The 11,101-nt window shown below is 50.2% G+C and overlaps 1 protein-coding gene across 3 annotated transcripts; it reads left to right on the top strand.

The window, feature by feature from the left end:
- Positions 1–234: 234 nt before the first annotated feature.
- EGR2 (early growth response 2) lies at positions 235–6,924 on the top strand. Of its 3 annotated transcripts, none has more exons than XM_025918333.2 (3): positions 235–481; positions 3,024–3,132; positions 4,449–6,924. In XM_025918333.2, the coding sequence occupies exons 1-3, from the start codon at positions 383–385 to the stop codon at positions 5,699–5,701; spliced, it is 1,461 nt and encodes a 486-aa protein (XP_025774118.1). In that variant the 5' UTR covers positions 235–382; the 3' UTR covers positions 5,702–6,924. The 3 variants fall into 3 exon arrangements, with proteins under 3 accessions (XP_025774118.1, XP_086535932.1, XP_086535931.1); XM_086679806.1 differs by lacking the exon at positions 235–481 and adding an exon at positions 1,288–1,398; XM_086679805.1 differs by lacking the exon at positions 235–481 and adding an exon at positions 2,419–2,923.
- Positions 6,925–11,101: the final 4,177 nt, after the last annotated feature.

Genomic DNA, 11,101 nt, shown 5'->3' with positions numbered 1-11,101 from the left:
CCTCCTCCTTCGGGAACGTAGCAGCCGAGGACCGCAAAGCTCCCCTACGCGCGGGCAGTCCCCAGCCTGAGTCGTGCCCTCCGCGCACAGCTCTGCCTGCACTCGGGCGTCCAGGAGCTCCCCCTCCGGGCGGCGCGAGGTGACCGCGGGCAGGGTTGGCAGCAGCGCCCGCTGCGGGGCGGCCCCGAAGACTAGCCCGCCCGCCCGCCCGCCCATGTGCGTGGAGAGGAGCGAAGCTCTAGCAGTTGCCGCGCCCGCGCCTGCTGCGTGTGGGTGCCTCACCTCGGAGGCCGGCGGGGGCCGTAACCCGAGTCCCGCTGCCAGGAACTACATTTGCATAATTTGGCTCCCCCCCCCCCCCCTTTCGGATTCAAGGCTGGAGATGCGAGTCGGGCTCCCCTCCGAGGCGTCGTCTTGCCGGTGGTCAGCGCGGGGGCCGCGGGACCGGCCCGAGCGCAGGCGGAGCGGGCTGGCGCACGTGGTAAGAGCGCAGCTTTCTTTCTTTTTCTTTTTTACGAAATGGGACTTTGCACGCTTATGCCGAGGGTGGGGTATCTACAAGGGCGCCAACCTCGCCGCGATTTTCTTTCTTTCTCTTTTTATTTTTATCTCCAATTGGAAAAGAGCGCACAGTGAGAGTGACAAACTTTCCCAAAATTTTACTGGGCGTTTGAAGTCCGGAAGGTGGCCGGCCGCCGGAGAAGATTTCACGGCGGGCAGGGGGAAACGGGACCCTTGGGTGGAGAAGCAGAGCCCGCTCCCAGTCGCCCCCGGACCCTGACGGCCGCGCGCGGGGCCGGGTGAGAGCGGGCCGGCTGCGGCGGCGGCGGCCGCGGCAGGTGAGCGGCGGCGGGAGAGCCGCCTGCAGCGCCGCGCTTCCTCCACGGCGTGGCGTCGTGGCTCTCGCCCGCGCGGGCCCCCACGAGGCTGCGGCAGTCCCGGGCCGGGGGCGGGAAAGGGCCGGGCCGGGCCAGGCCCTAGAGGCTGCCCGCGCTCTCCATCCCAGGTCGTGGTGGCTTTGGGCGGTACAGAGAGCCAGGCAGGAGGCGGTGCGCCGGCTCGGGCACCTGGGACCAGCCTCCCGCGGAGCCCGGGCCAAGCCCGGAGCGCTCCGGCTATGGACCGGGAGGCAGGAGCGGTGCGTGCAGCGAGCCAGAACCCACCGCTGTCTGGACCTCTGAAAAGTTTTAAAAAATTGCTTTGAGAACTAACCAGAAAGGTTTCCATCGGGGTCAGTGTTTTTTGTTTGTTTTTTTGTTTTTACTCGAAAAGGGAAACGCGTGTGGGGTCATGGCGGCCTGAAATTGGCATTAGCGACGCTGTTTGCTGTCCCTCAGGACCTCGCTGAGCTTACCGAGGTGGCTCTTGGCGAGGCAAAGCAAGAAGATTCTTCCAAATGTGCGTGTTGTGGAGTAGGGCTCGGGTGAGGGCAGGGCGCACTTCCCGAGAGTGTAGGCTTTCGGGGGTCGGGGGCCGCGGTGGCGGCCATACGGCCGGAGAAGGTGAGGTGGGGTGTCTTGGCAGAGCATCCTGTCCGGCAAAGCCCAGCGCCCGCTCGGCGGGGCGGGCGCCCCGGCGCGCTGTCAACAGGGAGGTGTGTAGCGTAAGGTGTGCGAGTGGGTGTGTGAAGAAGGCAGCGGGGGCGGGAGTGTGTGTAGCGGAAGTGGAGCGTGTGTGAGTGTAGCAGTGTGTGTGTGTGTGCGTGCGTGGCGGGGCAGGGTGAGTGTCCAAGCCTCCATCTGGACGCCCCCACACAGCCGACCGCCCAGACGCGCCGGGAAGGGCGCCCGCTCCGCGCAGCAGCTGAAGGGGGGTGGGGAGCGCGCGGGCAGAGGAAGGGGGGTGTCTCCGGCTGAGGATTTCTCTCGAAGCTCGCCGCAGTTATTCTGTTCTTCCTAGGGTCTACCCCCACCAGCCCCCAAGGTGCCCGAAATACTTAAACAAACAAACAACCCCAAACCTGTTCCGTTTTCGCTCCTGTATAAATAGAACAGACTTTCCAAAAAAGCAATACCGCATTCACTCTTATCACCAGCCACTTCTTTCCACCAAGTAATTCAGAAAAAAGCAGTCAGCTTCCGTGAATGCATGCAGCTTTTTTTTTTTTTTCTTCGCTGCCTCCTTTTGCTTGCGGTTTTGAGTTGCCAAGAAAGTGAGTAGGGGTTTGACTGTAGTGTCTCGGCTCCGCTCGGTTTCTTTCCGAAGTTTAATTTTCCGGAATGGCTCCCAAACAAGGGCTGGGGAGGCGGAGCCGCCGGCACCGGATCTTCGCCTTTTTTGGAAAGCCTCGGAGAACCGGAATTCCTCCCCGCTCCGGGAGGCAGCGCCGCAGCTAGGACCCGCACGCTCTTCTCCCGTGGCCTGAGCCGGACTCGCGGGGCGCCGGCTCCCCGCTAGGCTCGGCGCCCTGGACCGGACTGCGGCTCGGCCTGCGCGTCCTAGACCCCCGCGATTCCCCGCGGTCTGAGAGCCGGGAGTCGCGAGCCCGGCGGAGTCCGCGCTGCCGAGACCGTATGCAAATCGGCCATGTGACGGCAAGAAGCCGCCTGGCCCAGCCCTGTTCCTCAGTCCATATATGGGCAGCGACGTCACGGGCATTGAGAACCTGCCCATAAATACTTACAGCAACACTTTCCGTCTAACCGAGAGAGCAGCAATTGATTAATAGCTCGGCGAGGGGACACACTGACTGTTATAATAACACTACACCAGCAACTCCTGGCTTCCCAGCCGGAACACAGGAGAAGAGTCAGTGGCAAATAGTCATTTTTCTTCTTAGAAAAACAGCAACTTGTTTTGCTAGTTTTATTTCTGTTGGATTTTTTTTTTTTTTTGTGGTTGCTTTTAAGTGTGGAGGGCAAAAGGAGGTACCAACTTAGACTCAGTCCAATCCCTCTCCAAAACGGCTTCTCTGACACTCCAGGTAGAGAGGGAGTTGGGTCTCCAGGTTGTGCGAGGAGCAAATGATGACCGCCAAGGCCGTAGACAAAATCCCAGTAACTCTCAGTGGTTTTGTGCACCAGCTGTCTGACAACATCTACCCGGTGGAGGACCTCGCCGCCACGTCGGTGACCATCTTCCCCAATGCCGAACTGGGAGGCCCCTTTGATCAGATGAACGGAGTGGCCGGAGGTAAGCCCCATGTCCCCTTCGCGGGCCGGGACCCAAGCGGCTCGAAAGTGGTGGGTGGGGTACGGTGCGTGTGCAGGACTTGGAGGAGAGGGTTGGGTGCGAGGTGGATGGTGTTGACTGAACGGGATGCAGGAGGAGCCCGCGGGAGCAAGGACCAGATCGCTGGAGCTGGGCGCGCGGGCAGATGCACCAGGTCGTCAGCGAGCGGGCGGGCGTGCGCCGCGGCGCGCCCAGCCCCCTGCGGGCGCAGGGATAAGAGTAGAAGAGGTGCCCCGCCAGGCTTGTGCTGGCCCTTGGGCCGGCGGAACCTCGGCCTTTCCTCTCCCGGGGCAGGGACAAAGTGACGGGAAAGTTCGGGGCTCCGGAGGAGAGCTGGAGAGCCGAGCGGCGGCGAAGCGCCAGAGGAAAGCGTCCGCCGCTCCCTCCCGGGCAGAGCCGACCCGGGGAAAATCTCCGAGCGCGTTCCGGGTGCGGCCAGAAGGAGCGCCCCCACCTGCGCGCCGCCCGCCAAGTTGAGGGGGTTGGCGAGGCGGGAAGGAGGAGGTGGAGGGCGGGCAACGGCGGGAAGCAGCCCCCCGGTGGCGAAGGAGGCCCGCGGGGGCACCGGAGCCGCTGGTTTCCTTGGCGATGCAGTGGAAAGTGGTCTCCTGCGGCCCCCGCTCCTTCCTCGAAGCTCCGCCACCGGCCTCGGGCTAGGGCGTGCGGGTGTTGGGCATGGCCGGGAAGGTTGGAAGGGAAAGGAAACCTATAGATTCCTTCCACTGCAGAGCCCCATACCCTCCAGCAGCCGTCAGCTGTAGCGCAGCGGGAGAGGGAGGGACGGAAGCGCCGGGGATGGGGAGCATCCAGGAAATCTCTGATCTCTTTCTCAGGCTCCCCTCTCGGGCGGCACTGGCTGGGATCAGTCTTCTGGTTAGGGTCTGCCCTGGAGCCCCAGCCGTGGGACCCCCAGGCAAAGGAGAGGCAGAGAAGTTCCAGGCAGATGGGGAATTTTTAATATTGTTGTTGCTATTATTGGGTGTTTTTATTGGGGAGGAGAGCCACAGATGGTTGTGTGGGGGGGTTGGGAGTAGTTCATCCTGCTTTTCTGGAGGTAGTTTGAGTCCCAGACTGTCATTGGCTGCCACAGTGGGATCCTGGGCTACCCTCTTCTTACTGTCCCCTAGGCTTCAATTTTTCCACCTGTTGGGCTCTGCCCCAGCTCTACTATGCTAGAATCCTGGGCTTTGGGAATGGACCTGTGTGAGAGTGGGTGAGAAGGGATTCTTGGCTGCATTCTCATTGCTCCACCTCCATTCTTTCTTTTCCCTCCCCAGATGGCATGATCAACATTGACATGACTGGAGAGAAGAGGTCCTTGGATCTCCCATATCCCAGCAGCTTTGCTCCTGTCTCTGCACCTAGAAACCAGACCTTCACGTACATGGGCAAGTTCTCCATTGACCCCCAGTACCCTGGTGCCAGCTGCTACCCAGAAGGCATCATTAATATTGTGAGTGCAGGCATCCTGCAAGGGGTTACCTCCCCAGCTTCGACCACAGCCTCGTCCAGCGTCACCTCTGCCTCCCCCAACCCACTGGCCACAGGACCCCTGGGTGTGTGCACCATGTCTCAGACCCAGCCTGACCTGGACCATCTCTACTCTCCACCGCCACCACCTCCTCCTTATTCTGGCTGCGCAGGAGACCTCTACCAGGACCCCTCGGCATTCCTGTCAGCAGCCACCACCTCCACATCCTCCTCCCTGGCCTACCCACCGCCTCCTTCCTACCCCTCCCCTAAGCCAGCCACGGACCCGGGTCTCTTTCCCATGATCCCGGACTATCCTGGATTCTTCCCATCACAGTGCCAGAGAGACCTACATGGTACAGCTGGCCCAGACCGCAAACCCTTTCCCTGCCCCCTGGACTCCTTGCGAGTCCCTCCTCCACTCACTCCGCTCTCCACCATTCGCAACTTTACCCTGGCGGGTCCCAGTGCTGGGGCCGCGGGGCCAGGGGCCAGTGGAGGCAGTGAGGGACCCCGGCTGCCTGGCAGCAGCTCAGCAGCAGCCGCTGCCGCCGCCTATAACCCGCACCACCTGCCGCTGCGGCCCATTCTGAGGCCTCGCAAGTACCCCAACAGGCCTAGCAAGACCCCAGTGCATGAGAGGCCCTACCCGTGCCCAGCAGAAGGCTGTGACCGGCGCTTCTCCCGCTCTGATGAGCTGACCAGACACATCCGCATCCACACGGGACACAAACCCTTCCAGTGTCGGATTTGCATGCGCAACTTCAGCCGCAGTGACCATCTCACTACCCACATCCGCACCCACACTGGCGAGAAGCCCTTTGCCTGTGACTACTGCGGCCGCAAGTTCGCCCGGAGTGACGAGAGGAAGCGCCACACCAAGATCCACCTGAGACAGAAGGAGCGCAAAAGCAGTGCGCCTTCCTCATCCGTGCCAGCTGCCTCCGCAGCCTCTTGCACTGGAGGCACGCAGGCTGGGGGGGCCCTGTGCAGCAGCAACAGTGGCACTATCGGCGGCGGGTCCCTCGCCCCTTGCTCCTCTCGGACCCGGACACCTTGAATGAGACTCAGGCCGACACACCAGCTCCTTGAGGCCCCGGAGGCCCTTCGTCCACTGGTCCACTTCAACTGCACAACAAACACTACCACCCTTTCCTGCCCCCCTCTCCCTTCCTGGGCGAAGGGCCTTGGTGGAGCCCAGCACTGCCCCCTTTTCACTTAGAAACCGGTCCTTCCTAAAACTTAGCCCACTTTAGTGTCTCTTAGGTGGGTTGACTATCACCCTAAGATAATGGGGAGGTGCAGAAGGGTGTTGGGTGGGGTCCCTGGCCTAGAGGGCTGAGGCCTGACCCTGCTTTAAAGGGTTGTTTGACTAGGTTTTGCTTCCCTTCTCTCATATCTTGTCCCATTACAGGTTTGACTCTGGATGTCAGAGTTGATTTGAGACTTTTTCTACAATAGTAGGTTGGGAGATGCTGATCCCTTCAGGTGGGGGCAGCAAAAAGAAGCAAAGCTGATGTGCACTTTATGGCTTGGGACTGATTTGGGGATGCTGTACAGTGAATGAAGCATGGCCTTTATGCTGCATTCTGTGGCCCTAGAACAGTGAATCAAAGCTTATCTAGTCGTTCCAACCCTTTAAGCAATATGTATTATAAACTCAGAGAACGTAAGTGCAATGTGATGGGAGGGACATAGCAATATCTGCTCCTTTTTGAGTTGTTTGAGAAGTGTAAAGACTATTTTTTCAGTGTATATCCACTCAGATTTTGTGTATTTTTGATGTGCACTGTTCTCCAAGTTCTGAACCTTCGGGAAAAAAAGCATTTATGATCTCCTGAAATGAGTCAGAGATTAACTTATTTAAAGGGGATGTACATATATTCTCTGAAACTAGGATGCATGCAGTTGTGTTGGAAGTGTCCTTGGTGCCTTGTGTGATGTAGACAATGTTAAAGGGTCTGCATGTAAATGGGTTGCCTTACTATGGAAAAAAAAATCACTCCCTGGGTTTAGTATGGCTGTATATTTCTGCCTATTAATATTTGGATTTTTTTTTTTAGAAAGTATATTTTTGTATGCTCTGTTTTGTGACTTAAAAGTGTTACCTTTGTAGTTGAATTGCAGATAAGAATGTAAATATTACTGGAGCTGACTTGTTTGGTTATTAGCTCTTAATAGTTGTGGAAATAGAAATGATTTATTCTAACGCAAAACCACTAACCGAAATTCAGATAATGGATGGTTTATGACTATAGTGTAAATAAATACTTTTCAACAATATTTTTGCTGCAGAAATCGTTGATGAAAGATTTACTTGGTGGGAGTTCAAAAGTTATCCAGTGCTTTGACCAAGCTAGGATCTCCCAGGTTTTCTTTGCTGGCCTTTCAACACCAGCCCTCTCACCCCCCAAGCAATCTCCATTCATAATCAAATGCTAGCGTTCCGGGGATTTCCCCCATGCATTAGTGTAAAAGTGGGGAGGCGTTGTTTTGACTCATTGTTCCGTCCTCTCTAACAGCCTATAGCTTCTCTCGACTCCTGAGTGGGCTCCGGAAAATAAATACTTACAAACAAGTGCCCACTCGGAGACTACACATTTGTGGCTGCTTTCAGAACTCTGACCAAGGCCAGGAACTCAGACGAGATGTGGCTTTGTGGAAAGTGTGGTGGCGTGGTCAAGCTGAAAATGACTTTTAGGTTCCAGGATTAGTCTCATGACCACAGAAAACTTTTTGAAAAATGCTATCGCCTCTTCAGATCAAAAATGCACTCAGACACTGCTGAAAACAGCATTCATGGTTTGCCAAAGGAATTACCCCAGGACTCATTTCTCTCTAGTCTTCTCTCCCTGGTTGCCCCTATTTGGAAGGATCACTAACCTGCCATATGTTTGGTGGGCCTAGAGACTATCAAAATACCCAGCTCATTAGATAAAATAGTTGCACACCAGCTTAATAAAATCTCAAAGAAAGACATTCTGAATCAAATAGGCAAATACGGTTCTCCATTTTACTTGATAATAGTTTGCAAAAGAATACTCTATAGGGTTCATTTTACTGTGAGCCTTTTGTAGCAATTTTAAGATATAAATTTCACCAAGAAAGAGTTATCTACCTGTCATACAAAGCAAATGGGTTGGGCCTGTGTGAAGAATTGGGCCTCAATATCATTGAAGTTCACCCATTGCTTCTGGATCCTCACATAAGTATAACATGTTGGAGCAGAAACTGTTCAGCTGTATCATCTGAAAACTGTCATCTGTCCTTTGCCACTGTCAGCCTCCTTCATATGTGGTCAGTAATTGGACTGTATTTTAGAACAGCAGACAGCAAGTAACTACTCCTCAAAACTTTTTGCTCTTCAGAGGGCTGGAATTTTTAGATCTAACTTGTGGAGGTAATTAATCCTTTTATTTCCTCTCTTTCTGTATTTCAAAGATGCAGAATACCTCTTTCAGTAACTACTAAATAGAAATTTTCTAAACCCCAGTGCCAGATTGTTCTAGTGACTGATGTTATTCCATTAGATTCATATTTCGTAGTTTGTCAGCTTATTATCATCCTTGCTTGGCTAATTTTGTTAAAACATGTATACAACAATGCCACATTTTGGTAATTGTGTTTTAATGAATACTCTCCTCCTAGCAAAATTTCATAATATTAAAATACAGTAATTTGTCCTGCCAACTTAAATTTCAGAACACCTTCAATCAAGATAATATAAACAATTGTTCACAAAGTGGGACTAAAATAGCTTTTTAAGAAGTCCTTTTTAAAAGAATAAGTTAATGTTAATTAAATGTATTTTGATGATAGTCAAATTGGTTACATAATCACTTTCACCTTGAGGTGGGCTTGGTGAAGAGACAACATACCATGAGGAACATATCTTGGTGTTTTTTCAGAGACAGCTTGGTGGCTTTTACTTCTTGATTTTAACATGTTAGGTCAATCTTTCACCAGATTTCACTCTCAGCTTGCAACATTCAGGGTACTTTTATCCAGGTGTTTCATTTTTTCCTTTGCTCAAGAAATAAAGTATATAAAGCTAAGTCTGATCCTTCTTATATTCAGTATGCCTTATTGAACAGTATTTCTGATAGTAAACCTGTTTAAAAATAAACTTCTGGAGAATAAGTAGGTCTATTAAACTAAACAAGGTTTTCAATTATTCATAAATGAGTGTATTTAAGTATCAATTACTAATGAAATTAAGCCAAATTGTTTGGTATATATTGAAAATGGCTGTAGTGATATTTTAACTGTCCCTGATACGTGTGTGTGTGTGTGTGTGTGTGTGTGTGTATAGAATGGTCAGCATCATCAAGTACCTAAAATGCTGCTAGTCCAAACTATAATTAAACAAACTTTACAGAAAATGACAAATATTTAAGTCCAAACATTCTTTCCTTCATGGATAAAAGTATTTTTCTTTTCTTGCACTAGTTTATTTTCTTTAGGTTAAACATAAAGGGGAACTATTTTCTGTTGTAGCAAAATAACATGATTCCACATTAATTTCAGATGTGTTTTCAATCAGATTGTTTCAAAAAGCTCACAAAGAAATGGACTATGTAAGTTTCTACTACTTGGACTTTGGAATCTGCAGAAAGCCACCAGTTTTCAGTACAACATAATCTTATAGAATGAATGTTTAATAGTAACTGGACATCATAGTATTTTTCATTTTGCAATAATCAAATAAGATTTACCTCTTTAACAATTTCAAACATGCTTTTATTTTCCATAAGTACACTGATTTTAATTTCTGGATCTGAAGATTCAGTATGTAGGGGGCTTAACAAAGGATTGCCTTGACAGTAGATGCTTCATTACACTGAAATAATCAGTGGTTGGTTTCTGTTTGTAACCTGGCTCTCAGAATTCAGATGAAGAGGGTTACAGGAGTGGCACTACCCTCAGGTTAGAGTTGAATAGTAACGGGCTGAACCCTGAATTAAGGACATATTGCTTCTACGTTGAGCAGCAGAGCTAGCGCACAAGATACAAAGTCATTTGGAATCAGTAACAGTCTACCTGAGATGCCAAGGCAGAGGCATCTACAAGGGGACAATGAAAAAGGAGGAATAAAAGGTGTGGACTCTGGAAGAATTTAACAGCTATTAGCCTTGAAAGTTCAGAGAACCCACTCCTGTTGACAACTAGTACTTTAAAAATTGGCCCATGATTTTCATTAACAAACAGCAGTTAGTGTAACCTCAATCCACGTGAATCAGGCTTAGTAAAAAAAATCAATTCTCAGAGTAGTAGGTAGGTACACAATACACACCATTAATAAAACTGGCTTTTGATATATCAGGGAATTAAAACGCTTTGAAGTATTGAGACAGACTTCTCACTCGGGAGAGGCAATTATTGCGTTTGTTATTCAACAGGAAAGTGATCAGTATCATTGTGCTCATCAGTCTGTGTAGGGGAAGACGACTTTTCTCCTCAGTCGTTACTAAAATAGTCTATATCGCAGTAATATACGGAAACGCAATAGCAGCACATGAAGTCAGTCATGACGAACAGTTTAAGCGCAGAGGTGCCAGGTTTTGCTGCACGACATTTTGTCTTTGTAGTAAGAATATTCTTCTTAGTGGCTAAAACAAGTTCTGTTTTCACCATTAATTTACTCAATATATTAGTGAACCACACGTTTCACTGTCCTTACTGAACTAAATTAGAGAGATACCATATTGCTATTTTGGCCTGCAACAATTTCAGTTCTTTTGAAAAGCACCTTAGTTTTTTTTTCATTCAGCTTGTTTGCACTTGAGAACTTTAAAACTTTTCACAATAAAGTTTGGAAAAATAATTCCTTCTTGCTTACTGTTCTATTGCTAGAATGTTTTTGTAGTTTTAATGCATTCTAGGGTGTATTATAGCATATACATCACTGTCAATAATTTTATAAATTCATCAACTTTTTGCTATAATTCAGAACGGGTAGGCATGTGATTGATAACCACATTCATTACTGTGCTATTAAAAAACCCATTTTGTGAACATTTTTCTAAGAAAATCATCATTTGCATATCTAGGATTTAGTTTTAAATTGAATGGCATTATGAACTGCTTCAAACTGCCCCAAGGCATATTAAACTATAGCATCATGTGAAGCCACCATAAAACGTTAGCAACCTTGGAGGAAAGGCTTAGCATTATGCCTGTTTCAGGTTTTACAAGGGTGGCATTTCACATGGAATAAGCGTCTTTTTTGTTTTAAAAAAAATCAAGAATTTGCTTTCTTAATCTATTTAAAAAATTGGGAACAAATATTCCTTCACTCTGGGCCACAGTAACCCAGTATGCATAAAGAGGCAAAGGCACATACTGTCTCTCCAGTGTCAACACTTTCCACCAATAGCAAGTCTCCCTTTATTACATACAGACCTTAGAACTCGATTGCCATTTGGGCAAGTCAATCAAGAGGGCTTAGACAACAGCTGGG

The sequence above is a fragment of the Puma concolor genome, chromosome D2, assembly GCF_028749965.1.
Source record: "Puma concolor isolate L17-30 chromosome D2, mPumCon1.1.hap2, whole genome shotgun sequence".
Classification (NCBI taxonomy): domain Eukaryota; kingdom Metazoa; phylum Chordata; class Mammalia; order Carnivora; family Felidae; genus Puma; species Puma concolor.
This window is presented reverse-complemented; position numbering and strand designations above follow the sequence as displayed.

Bases quoted from the DNA above. Each gene is read 5' to 3' on its own strand.
- EGR2 (XM_025918333.2), top strand. From the start codon at position 383: ATGCGAGTCGGGCTCCCCTCCGAGGCGTCGTCTTGCCGGTGGTCAGCG. The intron at 482-3,023 runs GTAAGAGCGCAG...TTTGTGCACCAG, and splicing joins GGAGCGGGCTGGCGCACGTG to CTGTCTGACAACATCTACCC. The intron at 3,133-4,448 runs GTAAGCCCCATG...TTCCCTCCCCAG, and splicing joins GATGAACGGAGTGGCCGGAG to ATGGCATGATCAACATTGAC.